Below are 19330 nucleotides of genomic sequence, written 5' to 3' on the forward strand. Positions count from 1 at the left end.
ACTCAGGGCAGGGCCGCGGCCGCACCGCCCCCGCCAGGTCTCCCCCGGCACCGTGCCCGCCGGGCCCGCAGCGCCCCCTGCCGGCGCGGTCGGAGCCGCGGGGAGCGGCAGCGCGACCTGAGCCCCGCACGGCACCCCTCGCCCTGCAGCACTTCAGCCAATCAGCAGCCGGCGTGCGGCCCTTCGCCAATGGAAAGAGCAGCTGCCCCGAGCTGGCAGGGCGAACAGCCAATGGCTGGCGCCGAGGGTCCGCCCCCCCCGCGGCCCGTTGCCGGGGCAGCCGCTGTCAATGGCCGCCGCGCGGCCCCTCCGAGCGTAACGCGGCAACCGCCGGCGCGTTCGCCGGGCGGGCGGAGCCGGGCCGGGCCGGGCAGGTACCGCCGGAACGGCCGGGACGGGGGTGACGGGGACATCGAGGGGCGGAGGGGACATCAAGGGGCGGAGGGAGCGTCCGGGGGAAACTGGACCGCGGCGGGAGGAGGTTGTTTTCCTGGGGGAGGTTGTTTCCCTGGGGGCTGCGGGCGCTGGGAGCGGGCCCGGGCCTAGTCCTGGGCTTGGCCTCCGAAAAGTCTCGGGCCGCCAGTATTCAGCCTCTTTCCTGCGAAGTCATTTAGCGTGGGTACGATTCGGTGACTACGCTTAAAATGTGTTGTCAGGAAGTGCTGACTGAAAATAATATTCGATGTATTCTGTGCTCGGTGAAGGAAAGCTGCCCACTTGCACTTTGGAAACTGGAGAGCTGCTCCTGGGGATGGCTAAGCTGAACTAGGTAAGTCTGCAGATACTGGGATATTGGTGGGAATATGAGCGACGGCGTGGGCCTCCGTGGTGGAGTCTGATTTAGAAATATAATCTCTTTTCCTGGTTGTAGGACTGGCCTGAACATTCCCTGTTTGATGTTTCCTCATTCCTGACGTGGGCCTTAGAGCAGCTTTTTCATTTTGAGAGCTGATGAAAGTAACACTATGTATTACTGTCAGAACGTCAGGTAGACATAACATTGGCTTTTAAAACCATATTGCATTTTAATTCACCAAAATGCAGGACGAGAGGACATAATCTTAAACTGCACCAGGGGAGGTTTAGGTTGGACATTAGGCAGAATTTCTTCACAGAAGGGGTGATAAGACATTGTAGTGGGCTGCCCAGGGAAGTGGTGGAGTCACCGTCCCTAGAGATATTTAAGGAAAGACTGGACGTGGCACTCAGTGCCATGGTTTAGTTGACACGGTAGTGTTTGGTCATAGGTTGGACTCAATGATCTCAGAGGTCTTTTCCAACCTCATTGATTCTGTGAGTCTGTGAGAAGCTGGTAAACCTAGAAGAAATGCATAGTTAAGTCAACAGCGGCAGAAAACTTCCCTAATAAAATACTTCCTCCTCACTAAAGTCTCATCACTGAGTATATTTTCATGTGATACAGTAAATTATTTTGCTCCTCTCTCTTCTGGAAAAAATACAGCATTTGGATATCAAAAAGATGGATGGAGGAAGAGGAGGAAGACGAATTTCTTTTGAAGTTTTTCTTTGCTCTTAAGTTCAGCACTTTAATAACTTGGGTTGATGCTTTTGTACTTGCCTGAAGCCGCCTTTCTTGCATTGTCCCTCTCTCGGAATAGGTGGAAGAACTGAGGAGGCCGTTAGAGGTCAGTGTTTGTACTCGGGAAGTGCCCTTCGGCGACCAGTGAAAGCGCCGGGCATCCCCTGGTCTTGGAAGGGTGTTAATACTGAAAAGGTCATAAAAAGTTTTATGAGTCTTGCATTACAGAACTAAGCTCTAGGTGTACTGTGAGAGAAGAATTACTGCGTGGTTTTCCTTTCTGTCTGTTGCTTAATACCTGTAGTCCAATGGTTCTATTTCTGTTTCTGTGATTTACTTAGGAGTAATAGGGAGAGAATCTCCTGTCACCATTTCAGTTGTTCTGTGTTCTCTGTTCTGTCTATGTCCTTTGCAGTGACCTGGTGCTCGACTGTTTTTTGTAATAATGAACATATTCTCAATACAAAACATGGAAATAATAGCAATAGATAGACGTCACTGAAGTGAAAGGAGTATGAAATTCTGGAAACAAAACTCTTTCTAAAGTCATTCTATACTGACCTGATCTCGATTCCTTAGGCTTCTAAAAGCCTGCATGGAGACTTGAGGAGAGGGGACTGGGGTTTTGGTGGTGATGTTGGATCTCAGTAGACCCACTGCTAACCTACAATGTTTCATTCCTCGTAAAATTATTACATGTACAAGTAGAAAATCAATATCTTTGTGGATTCACACAAGTTGAACTTACTTGATAATCAGCTCAAACTAGTTGGTAACAATTGAAAAATCAGGTAACAAAAACATTTCTTAATTAGACAGTCCTTAGGCTCACTGAAGTAAAACTCAAATGTCTTAGTGATTCTTTTGTTCTCAAGACAAACTGTGCATTCTTTTGTTAATGGAATTATATTATAAACTGATGGAAAAATTAATTGGCAAGACTTGACAGACTAAGGTTTCTTGTTTTGTATGGAAAATATGATAATATTATAAAATTTATAAAACTGAAAACCATTTGAAGATTCAAAAAATGTTTTTGGCAATTCTCAAGGGAGCTTTCATTGGTTCACCTTTTTCAATTTGTTTTCAGTCCATTGCTTTTCAGAGTACTTCCAGAATACATCAGAAATTTCTGTTCATTTATATTGCTGTTTGTCAAAATGATACTTAATATAGCAAAATATTCTTAAATGTGGGAAATATCCAGTACAGAAGTGATGGATAATTCTAATCCTCCAGTTCTTACAATTTGTTTGTTTTAAATACAGTGAGTTATGAAAAGCATTCTTCAAAACGATTATTGCCTCTTCAGTGGACTCTTGCGGGACTGTAAAATAACTGATCAGCTTTAAGTTGGTATGTGAAAGTGAGTGTTCTTGTTTTATATATATATATATATATATATATATAATTAGACATCTTGATGATTGAACTGTAGGAATTTATGCCTTCCCTAAATGCCATCCCATTTGTTTTCAAACAAGAAAAAGTCTGTGCATGATGATTTCTTTTTATTCTTCTGTGTCCTGAAGGTAGACAAAATCTGTGTCTGTGCTGTATCTACACTGTTGAAGGTACTTGCCTCGCAGAGTAATCCCTGCCTGCACAGAGGACTAGGTTAACACCTCTGGATGTAGTGGTGCTTCTAACAGTGATGTATGCCCTCCAGAGGTCTGGGACTCCTCTGGATGCCACATGTGCCATTGTGGCCATGGAGCAGTCTTGTGTCCAAGTAACTGACTAGGCTGCTTGAATTCCTGCCAATTTGTTTTATTCAGCAGTTATAAGCAAAACAAGGAACACAAATGCAGAGCCAACAAATTATTGTTGGTCTAATTAAAATCTTAACGGTCTAATCAAAGGTTTAGTATTAGTCCAGATACTAACACAGTTCAAGCCACATATGGTTACAGTGATACAGACACAAACTCTAGTGCCAAACCCTCTGGTGTTATCTTTGCCCACTCACTCATCCTCTGGGACTTGACTGGCTTCAGCTGGGAAGGGGATGTCTTTACAGCAAGTCATCAACATTCCCTGGCAGGAGGAGGATGCTAATGGTTTCTTCCTCCTTACCTTGTGTCCATTTGTGATCATTTTTACATGGTTGATAACACCACTTATCAACACCTTGCTCTTTATTCTATTCTGTTCTATTCTAATCATTGATTCTCACTTCCACATTACGTCTGAATTTACTACACATGGTGTGTTTTACATATGTTGACTACTCATTCTTTGTCCTCTGTGTTGCTGGGTTTTATCCAACTCCCGAGGCTGCCTCCCATAGAATTAAGTGCAGGTAAATGTCACAGGTTAGGGCCCCAGCACTGTACTGTGTTGGCACTTTCAGGCCCCTGCAGTCACCCCATGCCTGTACCCCCCTATGGTGCATTTTTGCAGGAGTTGTAGATCACAGATGGTTCCCTCTTCAGAGAATAACTACTGGTTATTGCTGTCCCTTACTCTAAAACATAAATGTATACAAAGCTAAGCAAAAAGCTACAACAAATTAGATAAGTTCCCTGGTTGTTAACTTGAATTTGTTGCAGCTAAATAAGCTGTAGCAAAGCTCCAGGCACCCAGGATGAGTTCAGACAAAGTCTGGCAAGTTTTGTGGCCCATGTTGTTAGCTGGAAAGAAAGCCTGTGGCTTCAATGACACCACCTCACTTCATGTGGGTTACAAAAGCAACTATTGGTTTTAATGTTTTTTTTTCAGTCAGGGTGACTGTAAGAATATGAGGTCTGTGTTATAGCCCTCCAGAGTACTGTTTTTATATCTCATATTAGTACTTTAATATAAATATGTTATTTTATAATTTTTTGTATTCCCTGAAATTCTGTCTTGTGGAGACAGACTTGATGCAGTCTTGTCTGTGCTTGCTCTAGGGAACAGGTTATCCCCAAAACTCTGTCTGTATTTTAGTTTGTTATTAGTTTGCTCTTCAAGGAGCAAAATAACATGTATTCTGCACAGGTGTTTGTGGGGCCAGGGCTTAGGAGTGGAACTACTTGGGAGTAGGGCAGCACCTTCATATGTTCTAATGTTCTTACATGATCTTAGTTTTGCACTCATGTAAATGTATGGGGGTCTTCATTATACTAAAACTCAGACAAGATAATACAGTTATGGTTAGGTCTAATCTTTTGAAATATCTGTAGTAATTCCGTTATTTCAGAAGAAAAAAGAACAGTCAATACAGATTCATTTGAATGTTCACAATAACTGATACCTTCCAAGCATGTGTTTAGCAGTCTCTAGAACAGTTGATCATAAGCATAGCTTGTCTTCTTTCTGGGCTTTGCAGTGAAATTTCAGTTGTCATCAGAATCCTTTTATATAAGTTTTAGGCAAGTCATTATTATTATTATTCGGACCACTTTGAGAATATTTAGATGCTTACAAAACATTATTTTGAAAAGTTACTCCCTCAGTAAAGAAAAATACTCTTTTCCAGGTAATTCGGTATTAATTTCCCCGCAGCTTCCCAGTTTAGAAACCTGATGGGATATTTATTCCTCTAATTCTTTCTGTATAGATTATGAGGGCGAATGGATTCATTCCAGTCACTTGAGATGGAGTTGTGCTAATAGTGAACTGTGCCAGAAAGCTGGAATTTGTAACAGAAACAGTCTTGGCAGCTGACATTTCTGTTCTGCTTGGCTATGCAATTCTGTATGTATAGGCAGTGAAGGCTGAGAAGCAGGCAAAGTTTATTTTATTGGGAAATAATACAGTGAAAAATTTACAGCTCATTTACAGGTGTGTTGAATGTCCTGCAGCGTAGAGCAGTTTTGATTGAAAGCCGCTCAGGTTTTTTGTGTGTAATTTGCTTTGTCGTTTAGAAATGAGCTAGGAGCTTATGTCATTCAACAGGTAGAACTGATGAGCTCTGGTGCAAGGCCTATTTATTCACCCATTAGGGGCTTGATGTTGGATTGAAGAGAGATAGAGAAATAAGCTTGAGAGCTGTGAAGAGTGTTGAGAGAGACAAAAGACCTGGGAAGCTAAGCATAGTCAGTAAAACACTTCTTAAACTGTTGAGAGAATTCTTTTGACTGAGAAGGTGAGGAAAATTTTTAACATATTTACTCCATTATATTCTCAGGAAGTGTCTCCAAAAATAAAAAATGAAGTGATTTCATCTTGAGATTGTGGGATTTTTCCAGTTTCTATCAAAAGATAGGCTGCAGGAGGGGCCGTTTTCATTTTATACCTGCTGCAGGTGTACTGTTTACCATATACCAGCAGTGTAGTCTCTCTTATCAGATATAAAAATATATATAATATAAAACATGTGTGCTCTGGTCAGTTCTTAAAGGCATGAAGCACTAGATTTTGAAGAGGATGAGAGTACTTTCCAGGGTGAAGATTGTGATATTTAGGTACAGTCTCATTAGTGGTTAGGGACAGAAGGTACTCCAGATAAATGGGACAATTGTTTTCAAGCCCATTATTTAACATCATTGGATTGTCAGAAATTGTGAAATGGAGGATTTAGTCAAATTCCACAAATATCTCAATTCTAGTTGCATGGATAAGTTGTTAATTCATTTGGTTAGGAAGTTTTAAAACATGTCTTAATTAGTTTCCTGAATAGTGTCAAACTTTTGCTTGTGTTCTGTTTTGTTTCCCAAATGCTTCTTTTCCCCTCTCTAGCCTGGGATTAGTTTCTTATTCTTATTCTGGATTTAATTTTCTGAATTCTGTGTTAATTTTCTGATTTCTCTTTTGGGATTGAAGAGCCTCAGTCTTCTGAAAATAATAGTAGCATTCCGAGACTGATGTTTGTCACATTGAATATATATCTTAAGGTAACAAGGTTGTAAGAATCCTGACTAATTTTACAAGTTTTTTACCTTTCTTTCTTAACAGCAGAACACTGTTCTCACTGTTTTTTTTCTCTCTCTAAATTGTTACAGAGAAATGCATTCTGAACGATAACTACTGCTTACTGAACTGAACTGCAAAGATCTCATGCTTTGGAGATGAACATGATAAACCCAAGGAAATAATCCAGCTGCTCCCATTGTGGCAACTGAAATATCCTTTGTGCCAAAATGAACAGTCTTTGAGAAAAATCTGGAAAGCTGTAAAATCTGAAAAATGGGAGAAAGAGTAAGGAGCCCAGATTCTGAACACGAGAGGAGATCAGATGAGGATAAAAGTAGTGACTCCTATTATTCAGATGAAGGTAACGCATCTCATTCATCCAGCCAGTCACCAGCGCTAAGCTCTCCATCTACAAGCCAAGAAAAGAGACATCACAAAACACAGGCTTCAAACAGCCTTGTGCACTACCAAGGTAGGTAGATAGCAGAAATTGCTGCTTTGTAACTGCTCCAAAGAGTCAATTATCTTTGAAAACTGAAACAAAAGTGGGAAACTAGCATTATGAGGATCTACAAGTAAGGTTCATGTGAATAATGCGACAAATGGCAGGTAGACAGTAACTAGTCTGTTGTAAACTGAAATTGATCTGTTCCTGCGTGAGGAGGGGTGTTGGTGATTTTCAGAATTCTTCGTATTTTTCTTAACAAGAGAACGTGGCTTTTATTCTAGCCTTTTGTTGAATCATGCTGATGCTTGCTTTTTATTCTTGACAAAAAACTCGAGGCCAAGGACCCACGGGAAGTCCTTACTATGCAGTCTGTAAAAGAGAGACAATTATTAAAGCTCCCCTGACCAGATAACCTAAAGGTATCTGTCTTGTGGAAGTCTAGTTGACTGAGCTTTACAGGGTAATACTGTGACTTTCAACAAACAAATGAAGACCAGCAATGTGGCAAGAGAGAAAATGGGTTTGGCGACAGTTAGGTTCAGGTAGAAATTCAAAAGAAAGCTTTTCCTGTTTCTTCCCTGAGGGTAAAATATTTCCAATTTGAGGTGACATAGCTCCACTTTGAGCTCCCTCACAGACATAAGCTGCTTTTCTTGATTGAGTGTGTGGGGAGGTGAACATCCCTGCATAAAAGAAGAGAATGGTTATACAGGTCCTGGGCTGAAATAGGGATATGAAGGCTTTCTGCCACACTTTGACAGCTTGTTCTAAATAACTGTATGCATTTTCTGGTGAAGTCGTAGCATGTCCTGCCTTACTTGAGCAGGTGTCCCAGTTCATTTGTAAGTGCTTGATACTGTATGAATCATTTGGTCAACGTTATGATCTAGATTGTGCCAGAAGATCTTGAATTTGCCCAGGGAGTGGATCTCTTCAGATCCTTGCCAGTGTGAGTGTTCTGGTGCAACTGGTGTTTTGCTGAGCTTCTCTGTGTTCCGAAGTGGCGTCTTCGCTGGAAAACAAAAACTGCAGTTCCTCTGTGCTGTTTAATTTGAAGGGGGCAAATGAGTGACCAGTTCTTTGATTACATAGCCAGAATTGAACATAATTATTACATGAAGGTATTGTGAATGTCATGTTATGTTGTCTTGAAAGACACTATTCCCCAATTTAACTATATGATCAAAAGTGCAATCACGGTAAATTTGTCCTAAGTATGGAGAAATTCTTGAAGGAGCTGGAATTCTATGGTAAATGGGAATTCCCTCAGTTGGTGGTAGGAGTGCATGTATTAGATAATCTTTTCACACCTGAGTGTGACATAAGTGTTCTTTGTAAAGGAAAAAAACAGACCTCCTTTTGTTTACCCAAGCTGTGGAAAAAATGAGCATCAAGCAGAAAATGAATGAGCATTTGTGCAAAATTTTTGTAGGAAATTATAAAAGTATATTTTTAAGCTGTTATTTTTGCTGAAAAGTATTCTCTAGAGAAACGTGCTGAGCGCCGAAGGGGAGGAAGAATTTGCTGTCACACACACTCACTGTCTGTGTGTAGGTAACTGCACTATTGCTGTATCCCAGCTTTCAAGCTGGGATTTATAAACTGCTGCTCAGTGTATTTCTTTCAAACACTGAGGTACCTTGATGAATTAAGCTTGTATGAATTATCTCTAGTAATTCAATTGTTTTAAGAGATATTTTTGGTGGATTATATGCTTTATTTTTTGAGTGTGGCTTGAGAGGCAAAGAAGATAGAAACAAAATGTTCTGCTTTTATCTATGGGGATGGAAATAAAATAATAATACCAAATAGGAATGTGAGCAGTGCATACAAGTAATCAAATGAGAATACTGTGTGGAAAATAACTTGTGATACAAGAATAAATTATTCAAGGAGAACTGAATTTTCACGGGATTTATAATTTTGCTTTGGAGGCTTTTTGCATTGAGCCTTTGAAATCTGCTGTTTTGTCTGTAAGCACAGCAGCTGGATTTGAAAATACTACTGCATTTGTCTGGGAGAATTACATCTCGCATGATACATAACTAGCTAGTGATTAGCTAATTGTTGCCATTTTAAAACATTTGATAATTTCGTATGCATTATAGTATCGTATTTCTAAACCATTTTAATAAACAATATGAAAATATGATTGTTGTTTCTGATACAATTTGCAGATGATTACTTTACAATGGTCCTGTGTTAATGGCTGCAAATATTACCTCTTACAGTAGATCACAGACATAGATCTCCATTTTTTGGCTATCAAAAGGAACATAGGTCTATCATATATATGCCTTTTATTGTCTGGTTTGAAATCTGCCATCTCTGCTAAATATTGAAAAATTGTTTTAGGCAGAGCTGCTTGATTCCGAGAAGGATGCCTGAGTAGACAAACTGCCTTGTCTAATAGTAAACATGCTTTTTATTTTTTCTCTCTTAGCCACAAAGAAATTGGATTCCAAATATGCACCAAGCAAGAGAGGGACACGGTGGGGTTTCCGTTCTCAGAGCCTCACTAGGGATTCTCCTGCAAAAGATATAGATCTTGTTACAAAAAGAGTTCTTTCTGCAAGGCTGCTGAAAATCAATGAGCTCCGAAATGAACTGACTGAACTCCACATCAAACTAGATGAGCTGCAGAAGGAAAACAGGGCACTGAAGAGGCTTCAGCACAGGCAGGAGAAAGCCCTGAATAAGTTTGAAGATACAGAAAACGAAATCTCTCAGCTCCTTGCTCGGCACAACAATGAGATTAGAATATTAAGGGAGCGCCTACGAAAATCTCAGGAGAGAGAACGTGCAACTGAGAGACGGTTGAAAGATTCGGAGGATGAACTGTACAGAACAAAAACTGTGTTGCAGAAACTGAAAAAGCTGTCTGCAGATAAGCACCTTGCCGAAAGAGATGACCTGGCAAAGAAACTAGCCAATGCAGAGAGCAGGCTAGAGGAGAGGGAAAAAAGAGTTAAGGTGAGATGACTTTCTTTTTGTAAGAAAATTCAGATATTTCTTACCATAATGAATTGTAATTTTTCACAGTCATGGAGCAAACAGAAAATCAGTATTTTTTGTTTTTACACAGAAGTAGAATCAAGTAAATTACTTCCAAGGTGATTATATAGTTACATACTTAGTAGTTGTGCATTCAAATTTCTGTTTACAAATTAAGTGTATTTTCTCAGAATATAGCCTGTGGATTTTTGCATTTAAGTGTTTTTATAACTACTAATAATATTTCAGAAGTGCATGCAGTTATAGTACAACTCTATGCGATCTAATTTATCCTCTTGGAGGGGAAGCATTTGTTAAAAATTTCTGGGTATTTAGGGAACTGTACAATAAAATTCTAAAAAAACCCCCTATATTGTAATTCCTTTTCAATTTTTGAACAGCATTCATGCAGTGTTTGATTGTCCACTATTCTGCACACCCAAGAGCTCAACTGAACAAAATTAGAGCATTTTTTAAATACCAAAATGATCTTTAGAACATTTTATGGATATGCATTGTAAGAAATTTGTCCAATATATTTTTTTTAATTTTGTCCAGCCAAAATGTTTATGTTTTTTAAACATGTCTAAGTGTGTCTACACTGTAAATATGTCTATAAACTCATCTTACTTAAAAATTGTGTTAACACTATTACATCTGTTGGTAGTTGTACTGTTTTTATACTAGGTATTTTTATACATAGTACATAAATTTTATCCTATTTTTAGCTGAAATTGTGTTGGTCATTAAAATTATGTTAAAGTTTGCTGTCTATATTAGTAATTACAGAGATAACAGATCTGAAAATCCAAAGGATTAAGCTGGAAACTAAGCTTTTGTAAAATAAATCCCAAAGTACAAAGATATAAACCACTGAGTTAGCCAAACCACCTCACCTGTAGTGTTACCATCTGTTATCTGTAGGTTTATGATCAGGTATTTCAGCATTTGTAGTATTAGATCACATTAAAATAAATCACGCTTTAAAAAGTAAGGGATTTTCTGGTACTTTTTTTTCTTCTTTCATCAACACAGTTCACTTAAAATATCTATTGCAAGATAAAGGTATGTAAATGCAATCATAATCACAGGCTAGTTTCTAGTCAGAAGGTTAAAAATTCTTTCTTGTCTTCTTCCTTCTAATCCTGCACTCTGAGGGAGGAATTCTGTCTCTTACTCATCAGTTGGAGATTTGTCTTAGAGATGTGGAGGTCCACTGTGGCAAGAGCCTTGCAGAAAGTAGTGTGAGTTCCCATTATGTCCTCAAATCACCTCTCAATACTCAGAAGGATGAGCTGCAGCATCTGCAGGTGCTCTATCTGCCCCCTGAAAGTTAGGATTAAGGGTTTAAATGTATTCAGTGTTGCAGAAGTGGTGGTGGAACTGATATTTAAATCCAAGACACTGGTTTACTGTAATTTTATTTAAGTAATTTGACTATAGAAAAGACTTCAGTTATTAAAAAATAGTATTTTGTTTTAATTGAAGGATCTGGAAAGAAATCTTGAGTTAAGTGGTAGCAGTTTTCAACGAGAGTTACATTCAAAGAAAAAAAAGCTATATGAGGCTCAAGAAGAAAACAGAGTTCTCCAAGAAGAGCTTCATCAGCTAAATCACAAGCTGAAGGTAAAATGTGGAAGGAATAGAAGTTACTAACCATGTTCTGGCATTTTATCTTTGGAAGTACCTGCAGTCGGGTTTGAATAGTTTAGCAGTAACTGCAGTCTCTGATGTGTACTTAATTATGTATCACGTGTGAGTTCTTTTCCTGCATTAAATCGAAATGTTCTGTGCTCTGACTCTCCAGTGTTTATAGCAGGAATGTTTCTACATTAATCATTATTGTTAGCGCTAGTTAAGAAAAGTAAGTTCAAGTACATAACCAAGCACTGAGATTAAACCACAAAATCTAATGGAAAATTAGGTTTTGAACCCTTGAATTTAAAATTAAATCTGCAGGCATAAACAGTACTTTATGTTACTAATGTACTTGCATTACAGTAGATTTGTGTAAAGATGAATTTCATGTATTTTTTATATCCTCATGTGTTGCTAAATTTGTGCAAAGATTTATTTGCATCCCTCCAGCCATTGTTGCCCAAATTCTCAATTAAAGTACTTTAAATATTGTTATATTCTACCTAGTCAGTTTATCTTTAGGAAAAAAAAATAAAAAGAAATAAGACGAGCTAAAGTGCTTAGTTTCTAGGAGAATTTCCTTGAAACTCCAAGTCTCAAACATGTTGGAGATGCACCAGTTCACCACCTTCCTAGCTATTAAGCAAGTAATAGTGTTAGTAGCTCTAAAACTTACTTTTTTAGGGTAAGTATTTTAAGCCTGGTTTGTTAGTGGAGAATTTGATGGTTTGAAAATATTTTCATTGTCAGATGATTTCTGATAACTCACTGCTCATTTCTGCATTTTATTCAATAAATGTGCTAAAAGAAGAGTTTGCCTCTACCTCTATGATACAATGGGCCTCCACTCCCTGATACTGACGTGCCCTGTGACAAGTATTGCTTGCATTGAAATGTTTAACTCTTTACAATACTTAAAATTTAGTTGTGCAATCTATACACACATTGTAAGTCTTGTTTGTGTTTATGGAAGCATTGGTGTTTACTTTTATTTTCACTGCAGAGCTGCTTTTTTCCCCTAATATTTTGCTAATGAGTTCTATCTGCTTTCTTATAGCATAAACAAGGTTAGGAATGTGATTGTTATCCTTAAAACATTGGGTGAAACAATTGATTACTCTGTTTCTATTTACAATATGTATTTTTAATTTAATTTACAGCTTTGCTAATGGCTAGTAAATGAAATATTAGTAACTCATTGTTATACCTACCTCTTTCATTCACAGGAAAAAGAAAGAGAACTTGAAGCAAAAAATATATATGCTAATCGTATGTTGAAGCTATCACCAAGAAAAGACATGGATATTGTACAAAGAAAAAGAGGTAACTTGTATAAAGCAATAAAGAAAAATTGTTGGCACCACTTTGAAATGACTCAGCTGGGTTATACCTTTTGTGACACTTGGTATTTCACTCTGGTGCTGCTTGTTCAGGAAGGTTTATCTTTTTGCACTGCTTTCATCACAGCACTGGTTACAAAGGAGGGCACATGGATCGTTGACTGTTCTATAATAGGTAATGTCCACTTGACAATAAATTGCAAAAGCTTTAAAAATATGTATTTTCACTGCTTTGAATATTTTGGAGATCTGTTTTATTTATTTCTTACTGATTCAAATTTACTGTCTGTCATATGAGCTGCACTCCTTTTTTTCCTCAAAGGGTACATATGTCCCTGAACCTAATCTTCTAAAATTATCAGTACTGTGGTTTCTTCTGGTGTGACAAGAGAGCCTCAAACCTTATGCTACCCACATAAATATGTGTATTCTATGTGTGTACTTGGGCTGTTATCACTGAATCAGTAGAATCTATTTGTCAGAAGCAGCAGAAATTTATGAGACGGTTTTAAATATTTAAGGCCAGTATTTCAAACAGTTTGTCTACTGCTCATTTTATTATAGATGCTCTACTATTATCCCATTTTAGGTTCAGATTTTTTAAAATGTTATTCCTTAGAGATAAGTGTACATATTTCAAAGATGCAAATAAGTGAATTTTAATTTTATGAGTTTGCTTCTGTGACAAGCAATAAGATGAGTGAGATATTTTGTGGGGATTTTTAACAAATACTCAATATACTGTAATGACACTATAAGTAGCTTTAAGGTGGTTTTTTAATTATTTTTTCCAGTAGAATTTTTGCATGCATTTTTTTATAATTTTTTTTATAATTAACTTTTACAGATGCTTAAAACAACAGTGTGGAACTTGTCCATACTTTCCACTTCCATTTACTTCAATACAGTCTTTTATGTTTGCTGCAAATCATGAAAAATGAGACACAGATATATAGCAGGATATTTTTGAGCAAAACCACAATTTAATTAGTTTATATTTTCTACAGCCAACAACCAAAATATTAAAAAAGGACCACAGCTCACAAAAGGTGTACAAACCAGTGGATACTTCTCACCAGCAGAACTTCTTCCGGAATCAGAACTTGTCTGTGGTGACACAGTAAACAAGAAAGAAGGAATTCTTCCTAAAATAGTGAGTTCCATAAAAATTTGAGACCTGCTCCAGATAATTCACCTATCAGACTACTTAAGGCAGAGCTTTTAGAAAATATGTGTAAATATATGAATATAAATATATAGAAAATGTGATTTAAAAAACATTCTGGGTTTTAAGAGAAAATCTACCTTTCTATGAATAATGTGCTCCATTTTTGTGACAGTTTATCATATTCTATGTCTTGAGCCACTAGCTCAATTTATTTCTTTTTCTGCCACTGTCATATTTTTCAAGTTTTCGAGACTTCATTTTTGTTTTCTCCCCTTTTCTTTGTTTCTAATGCTTATTTGAGCAATCTGTTAAACGGTGATGGCTGCCTTTTCTCTCTTTTCTCTTTGGTCTTAATTATGGTTCCTTTTACTTTCCAGATTTATTTCACAATGCATAAATCTAACACTTCCTCTTATTGTCACAGTGCTGGTATTTCTTCTGGTTTTCCAGCTTTGTCAAAATGCTTGGGATTTTTTTTTTTCCATTTCCCTTTTTATTATAAAAATAGTACCATTAGAAGTATTGCTAATACTTTTGTGACCCCAGGCTAAAATCAAAGAGATTTGTAAAGTCTTAAAGATCAGAATGAGCCAGATTCTGTACAAATTGTACAAATAAGACTAGGACTATTTTTCGGAAGTAATGCTCTGAGGATGGTCTTGACTGGCTTCCAGTTAGGGCTGAAACTTTTTCATGGCTGTTTCATTTGTATATTCTCTCTTCCAAAATCCTTTCTGTAACCATAGATGTAGTTTATTATATATATTATTCCAGTATATACTTGGGTGTGTGAGTTACAGAACCATACAGTTGGTACAAGTGCAGTTGGACTCATGAAATCCAACTATATGATCTCTATATGGTTATTGCTTTAAATAATGCAAATTAGATTTAGGTAGTCAGTTTTTAAAGTGAAGCATTTTAAATACCTGGCCACCATCTCCTTATGTAGTTTATACTTTTTAATATAACAATGATAATCTTGTACATGAAGGGAAAATACTTTCAAGTTTTTTTGGCTAATAGTCATATTTTCTTTGTTCATTAAGTAGTAACTATTTCACTTAGAAGTGTATTTTTAATCTAGAAGCTTATTTTGCTCTAAAATGAGCACAACCTACAAAGTAAGCTCCCACATGTTGCACTACACTGACTTTTTCTTCACTTCATTGCCACTACTTTTCTGTATTATTAATATCAGCAGTGAAAATCACTATCTTTTCTACAAGTTCCTTCCTTTTAAATGTGTATGTATACTCGCTAGCTGAATTTGTCATGCAAGAATAAATCTTTCTCCTTCACTGTTTGTTACTTAATACTTTAAAAATTTAAGAAACTGTCTGAATCTACGACCCACTTGCTTGAGTAAAAAGATCAGATTGTGGAAGTAGAGGGTTACTAATTACTTGCTTGTTAAGAGAATAAGGTGGTGAGGTTTGGCCTTCTGTTAAAGTCCTTAAAGAAGACAACTTCTGGCTTCTAAAGAAAACTACCCTGGCAGTGATAATTTTCCTTTATGACATTGGAGCTGCAGCTTCCCTGAAATGGGTAATACAGAATAGAGTTGACTGTCTATTCATTTTGTTTCAGGTATATAAAACAATGCTAGAAGTGATATTTTGGGGCCAAACCCCTGGGTTGTCAAATTTGATTTGGTTTAGGGTAACTTACTTGTATTATGTGTAGCAGTAAGAATGTGATTTCAGAATGACATAGAAGTTCTTATGATTTTGTTAGTTTGTTTGTTTTACTGACTGGTTTTCCCCATCAGTTTTGGTTTTGTATTAATGTATTTCAGGAAAAAGAAACTCGAGACAAAGGGTGGAAAGAGCAAACAGACCTCCTAAGACAAGACCAAAACAGGGAAAGGGAAGAGAAACTGAAATATTTTCAGGAAATGCAGGCTTTAGAGGAGAGAGTTTCAAAACTTCATGACGGTAAGGAAAGAGGCAGCTGAAGGCTGAAAAATGCACCATAGAATACTAATCAAATGAGGCTACTGGTTTCTGGTGAGAAGAGCAAAATGATTTTGCAGCGATCACTACAGTGGAAAATTATTTTCAGTTATATTATGCAAAGAAGAATCAGAAAGAAATATGGGATATAGAATAATCTGTGTCCTCTACTCAGCTGTGATTAAGTATGCAACAGCAAAAAATGCTGTCCACAAAAAAGTGTTGGAGTCTTTTGCTTTACAAAAGATTTTGCTTTACAAAACAAGAATGAGATAGCAGGTAAATGCTGATGTTAGCTCTGATTTGCTAAATGTTATTGAGGGTGGCAGTAGATTTTTACTATTGTAGAACAAATCTGCTGTCTTTAATATAGCCTATTTTTTCAGTACATATCTACTTCACTTGTATAATTTGAAATTGTAGTTTCTCTTTTCAGTTTTTGTTATCTGAATCATTTGGTGTGGCTATTTGAGAAATGACAGTTTCTATATTTTAGTACTGCTTTTTTATTCACTTGATTTTCACAGCATCTTAATAACTTATATTCATAAGTCAGTCTCAAGTATTTTAGATGGACTTCATGCTGTCATGTTAAAGAACTCTTTCAGTGATTATAGTTAATGAACAGTAGCACTTATTGTATATGACAAGAATTCTAAAAATCTGTAGCTGTTTTCAGAGGTAAAGTCTGTGAAAATCTTCGAACACAACTTACATAAGCCGAGAATCTGCTCTATTATGTCTCTGAATAAGATGATTTAACCACCTTACCCATCGTACGACATAAGCTGGTATTTTCCCCACCTTACAGACAGAAAGGTAGCTCCTTACTTAATTTGATAGAATGATATACTACTGAAAAAATATCTATTAAATATTTTAACTGAACTGTTGCAGTTATTTCTGAAAACTTGAGCTGAATTACAGTAGATAACATGGAACTCCATGAAAACAGAAGTCAGAAATTTGAGTAAAGTGTTGAAAGGAGAATGCCAGTATGTTGCAGGAGCCAAGTAGTCATATTCAACTTTTGGCCAAATACATGTCTGTTGTCTCGATAGAAAAATATTTTGAAGAGAGAAATATTTGAGAAGCTTCCTCTTTCTTCTACACATAAGCGTTTATAGGTTCTGGTTATAAGTTTGTTACTGTTTTGTACCTTTGGTGTCCCTTTATAGCTGTGCACAGTCACTCTGAGTCCACACTGTGATGCACAGGCACTTGTGTAAAGGTGTTTTCTGTATGCAGTGGATGCAGTATATTTTAAATCATTCACTACTTGAAGTAGGTAATGACTCCTATGACTTTGAGATCTGATAGCTTCACAGAAGTAGTTACCTTTATGGGGGAAAAAAACCCCAAACATATATCCCAGGACAGGCCTAATGTCAGTGATGATGACAAAGAAAACTAAACTACTGTGCAAGTCAAAACTATTAAAATCAGTAATGTTGTATTAATTTTCATTCAAACCCAGGAAGTGGGAAGGCAATTGGCAGAAATGAAATTGCTCTGAAAATTCTAATACATGGATAATGTCCTGATGCCTTTGGAAGATGACAATAGACTTTTATAGCTTAGCAGAGAACCAGGAGTGGATTTAGTTGTAATTTTTGAAGAATTTATTTTTGCAGTAGGAAAACCACATTGTGCATAGAAGAGCATGTTAAAAAATCAATGGCTTTTGCTTGCATTATTTTTAAAATCTTTTAAGGGCACATTAAAATTAAAATATTTTAAATATTGCTTAAACATTTTTCACAGAGTGGGAAAGGAAAGAATATGACAAAATGAAAAAAGAAAGCAATTTTTTATTGGATAAAGAAGAGAAAATAAAGATGGAGGCAGAAATCCGCAAACCTGAAGTAGAGAGCGAAAGCCCTGAAATGTTGGAAGAGCGGCGAAAAAGAGAGTTCCTGCTTGCTAAAATGCAAGAAATTGATAGAGAAATTCAAAGTACAGCAAACATGAAACCAACTTCCCAAGCACCACTCATAAATACAGCAAGAAGATCTGATTCCCTGGAGAAAAAGGAAAAAACTAATCCATTCTTTGGGATTCCAGGGAAGGTTACTAATGGATTTCCTGTAAAGGACAGCCAGGACGATGCCACAAGAACACAAGGGCAGAAGCAACAAAATGTAAGGACTGTAGATTTAAGTAGTGAGTTAACATTTGGTAGTTATGTACCTTCCTTTGGGAAAGGATCAGGGAGACCAAGTTGGCTTACTCAAAAAAGTGACAAATTAGAAGAAAATGTTAAGGAAAATGTAGATTTCGATAGTAAGAAAGAAAAGAAGTCCAATTTAATGGAACAACTCTTTGGAAGCAGTGCCAGTACCATTGTTCTCTCTAAAAATAACAATACAGCACCTTTTGATGTAGATTGGGACTCTAGTAATACTCCTTTTGTTGATAAAAACAGTAAACTCAAAGTAAAAGAAGACAATGAGCTTTTTGGTGAAGGAAGAAACCTAAACAGACACCGTTTGCAATACACTACAAGCAAGACAGGAGTTAAGACCCTTGGTTCTTTAGAAGATGAAATCGAAGAAGTAATCTTACAGTGATCATATTTTTATATGTTTCATATGTAAATACTGAAAAACTATTTTCATGTAATATTTATTAGATACAGATTTGAAAGATGTCAGATATATTGTAAAGCCTTATGAAGGAATAATTTGCATAAATGGATATATGTATAGAGGAGAGGTGCAGTGCTTGTTTGTTTTTTTTACCTGAAGGCTGCTCACAATACACTGCTTTTCAATTGGAGTATTTCTTTTAGGCCTCAGATGTTTTCTTTCTCACACATTTGGAGAGCCACTTAACTGTGCCAGGAGAAGGCATGTGTAATATCAGTCATGAAATAGATAGAAGAGACATTCCTAGCACAAATTCTCTTAGAAAGAGAATATTTTACGCTGCTGTCATGTTATAACATCAACAGAAGCACAATTAACTCAGGAACAGCCAATCTCTCTTTTGTGTAGGTTTTCTGTGGACCTTACTACCAAATGTCTCTAAGTTTTCTCATATATACAGATTATATCTGTTATACAATGCCATTTTTTGTAATTTCTGAATTTTATATGTAAAATTCCAATCACTACTAAGTAATTTTTTAACAGAATGGTTTTATTAAATGAGTTGAGTAAATTTTTTGTGCGTAGATCCTCTTTAGTACAAAGTTCTGACTTTTTATATTGTTTATTGATATTGGGGAAGGAGCTGGTAGCAACATTGCTAGTGATGTTATTTACTGGTTGGTGCTGTGTACGCAAATGAAAAAGGTAGGTAATGAAGGATTTAGCAGAAACATTCAAGAAAATAAGCTGAAGATCATTCCTGACTAGAACAACATATTTTGAAATGCCTCTCTGATCCCTATGAGCCTGATTCAAAACA

At 37.0% G+C, this 19330-nt stretch overlaps 1 protein-coding gene across 8 annotated transcripts; it reads left to right on the forward strand.

The window, feature by feature from the left end:
* Positions 1–695: 695 nt before the first annotated feature.
* On the forward strand, positions 696–19081 carry LCA5 (LCA5, lebercilin). 8 transcript variants are annotated; one of them, XM_027696766.1, is made up of 11 exons: positions 696–769; positions 872–988; positions 1620–1735; positions 3073–3272; positions 6466–6848; positions 9268–9797; positions 11307–11444; positions 12683–12779; positions 13804–13949; positions 15763–15901; positions 17684–19081. In XM_027696766.1, the coding sequence occupies exons 5-11, from the start codon at positions 6650–6652 to the stop codon at positions 18487–18489; spliced, it is 2055 nt and encodes a 684-aa protein (XP_027552567.1). In that variant the 5' UTR covers positions 696–769; positions 872–988; positions 1620–1735; positions 3073–3272; positions 6466–6649; the 3' UTR covers positions 18490–19081. The 8 variants fall into 8 exon arrangements, with proteins under 8 accessions (XP_027552567.1, XP_027552577.1, XP_027552621.1 ...); XM_027696776.1 differs by having other exon boundaries at positions 3077–3272; XM_027696820.1 differs by lacking the exon at positions 3073–3272.
* The last annotated feature ends 249 nt before the right edge of the window (positions 19082–19330 follow it).

Source organism: Neopelma chrysocephalum, unplaced genomic scaffold (assembly GCF_003984885.1).
Source record: "Neopelma chrysocephalum unplaced genomic scaffold, ASM398488v2 Primary Assembly neopelma1_23b, whole genome shotgun sequence".
Lineage (NCBI taxonomy): Eukaryota > Metazoa > Chordata > Aves > Passeriformes > Pipridae > Neopelma > Neopelma chrysocephalum.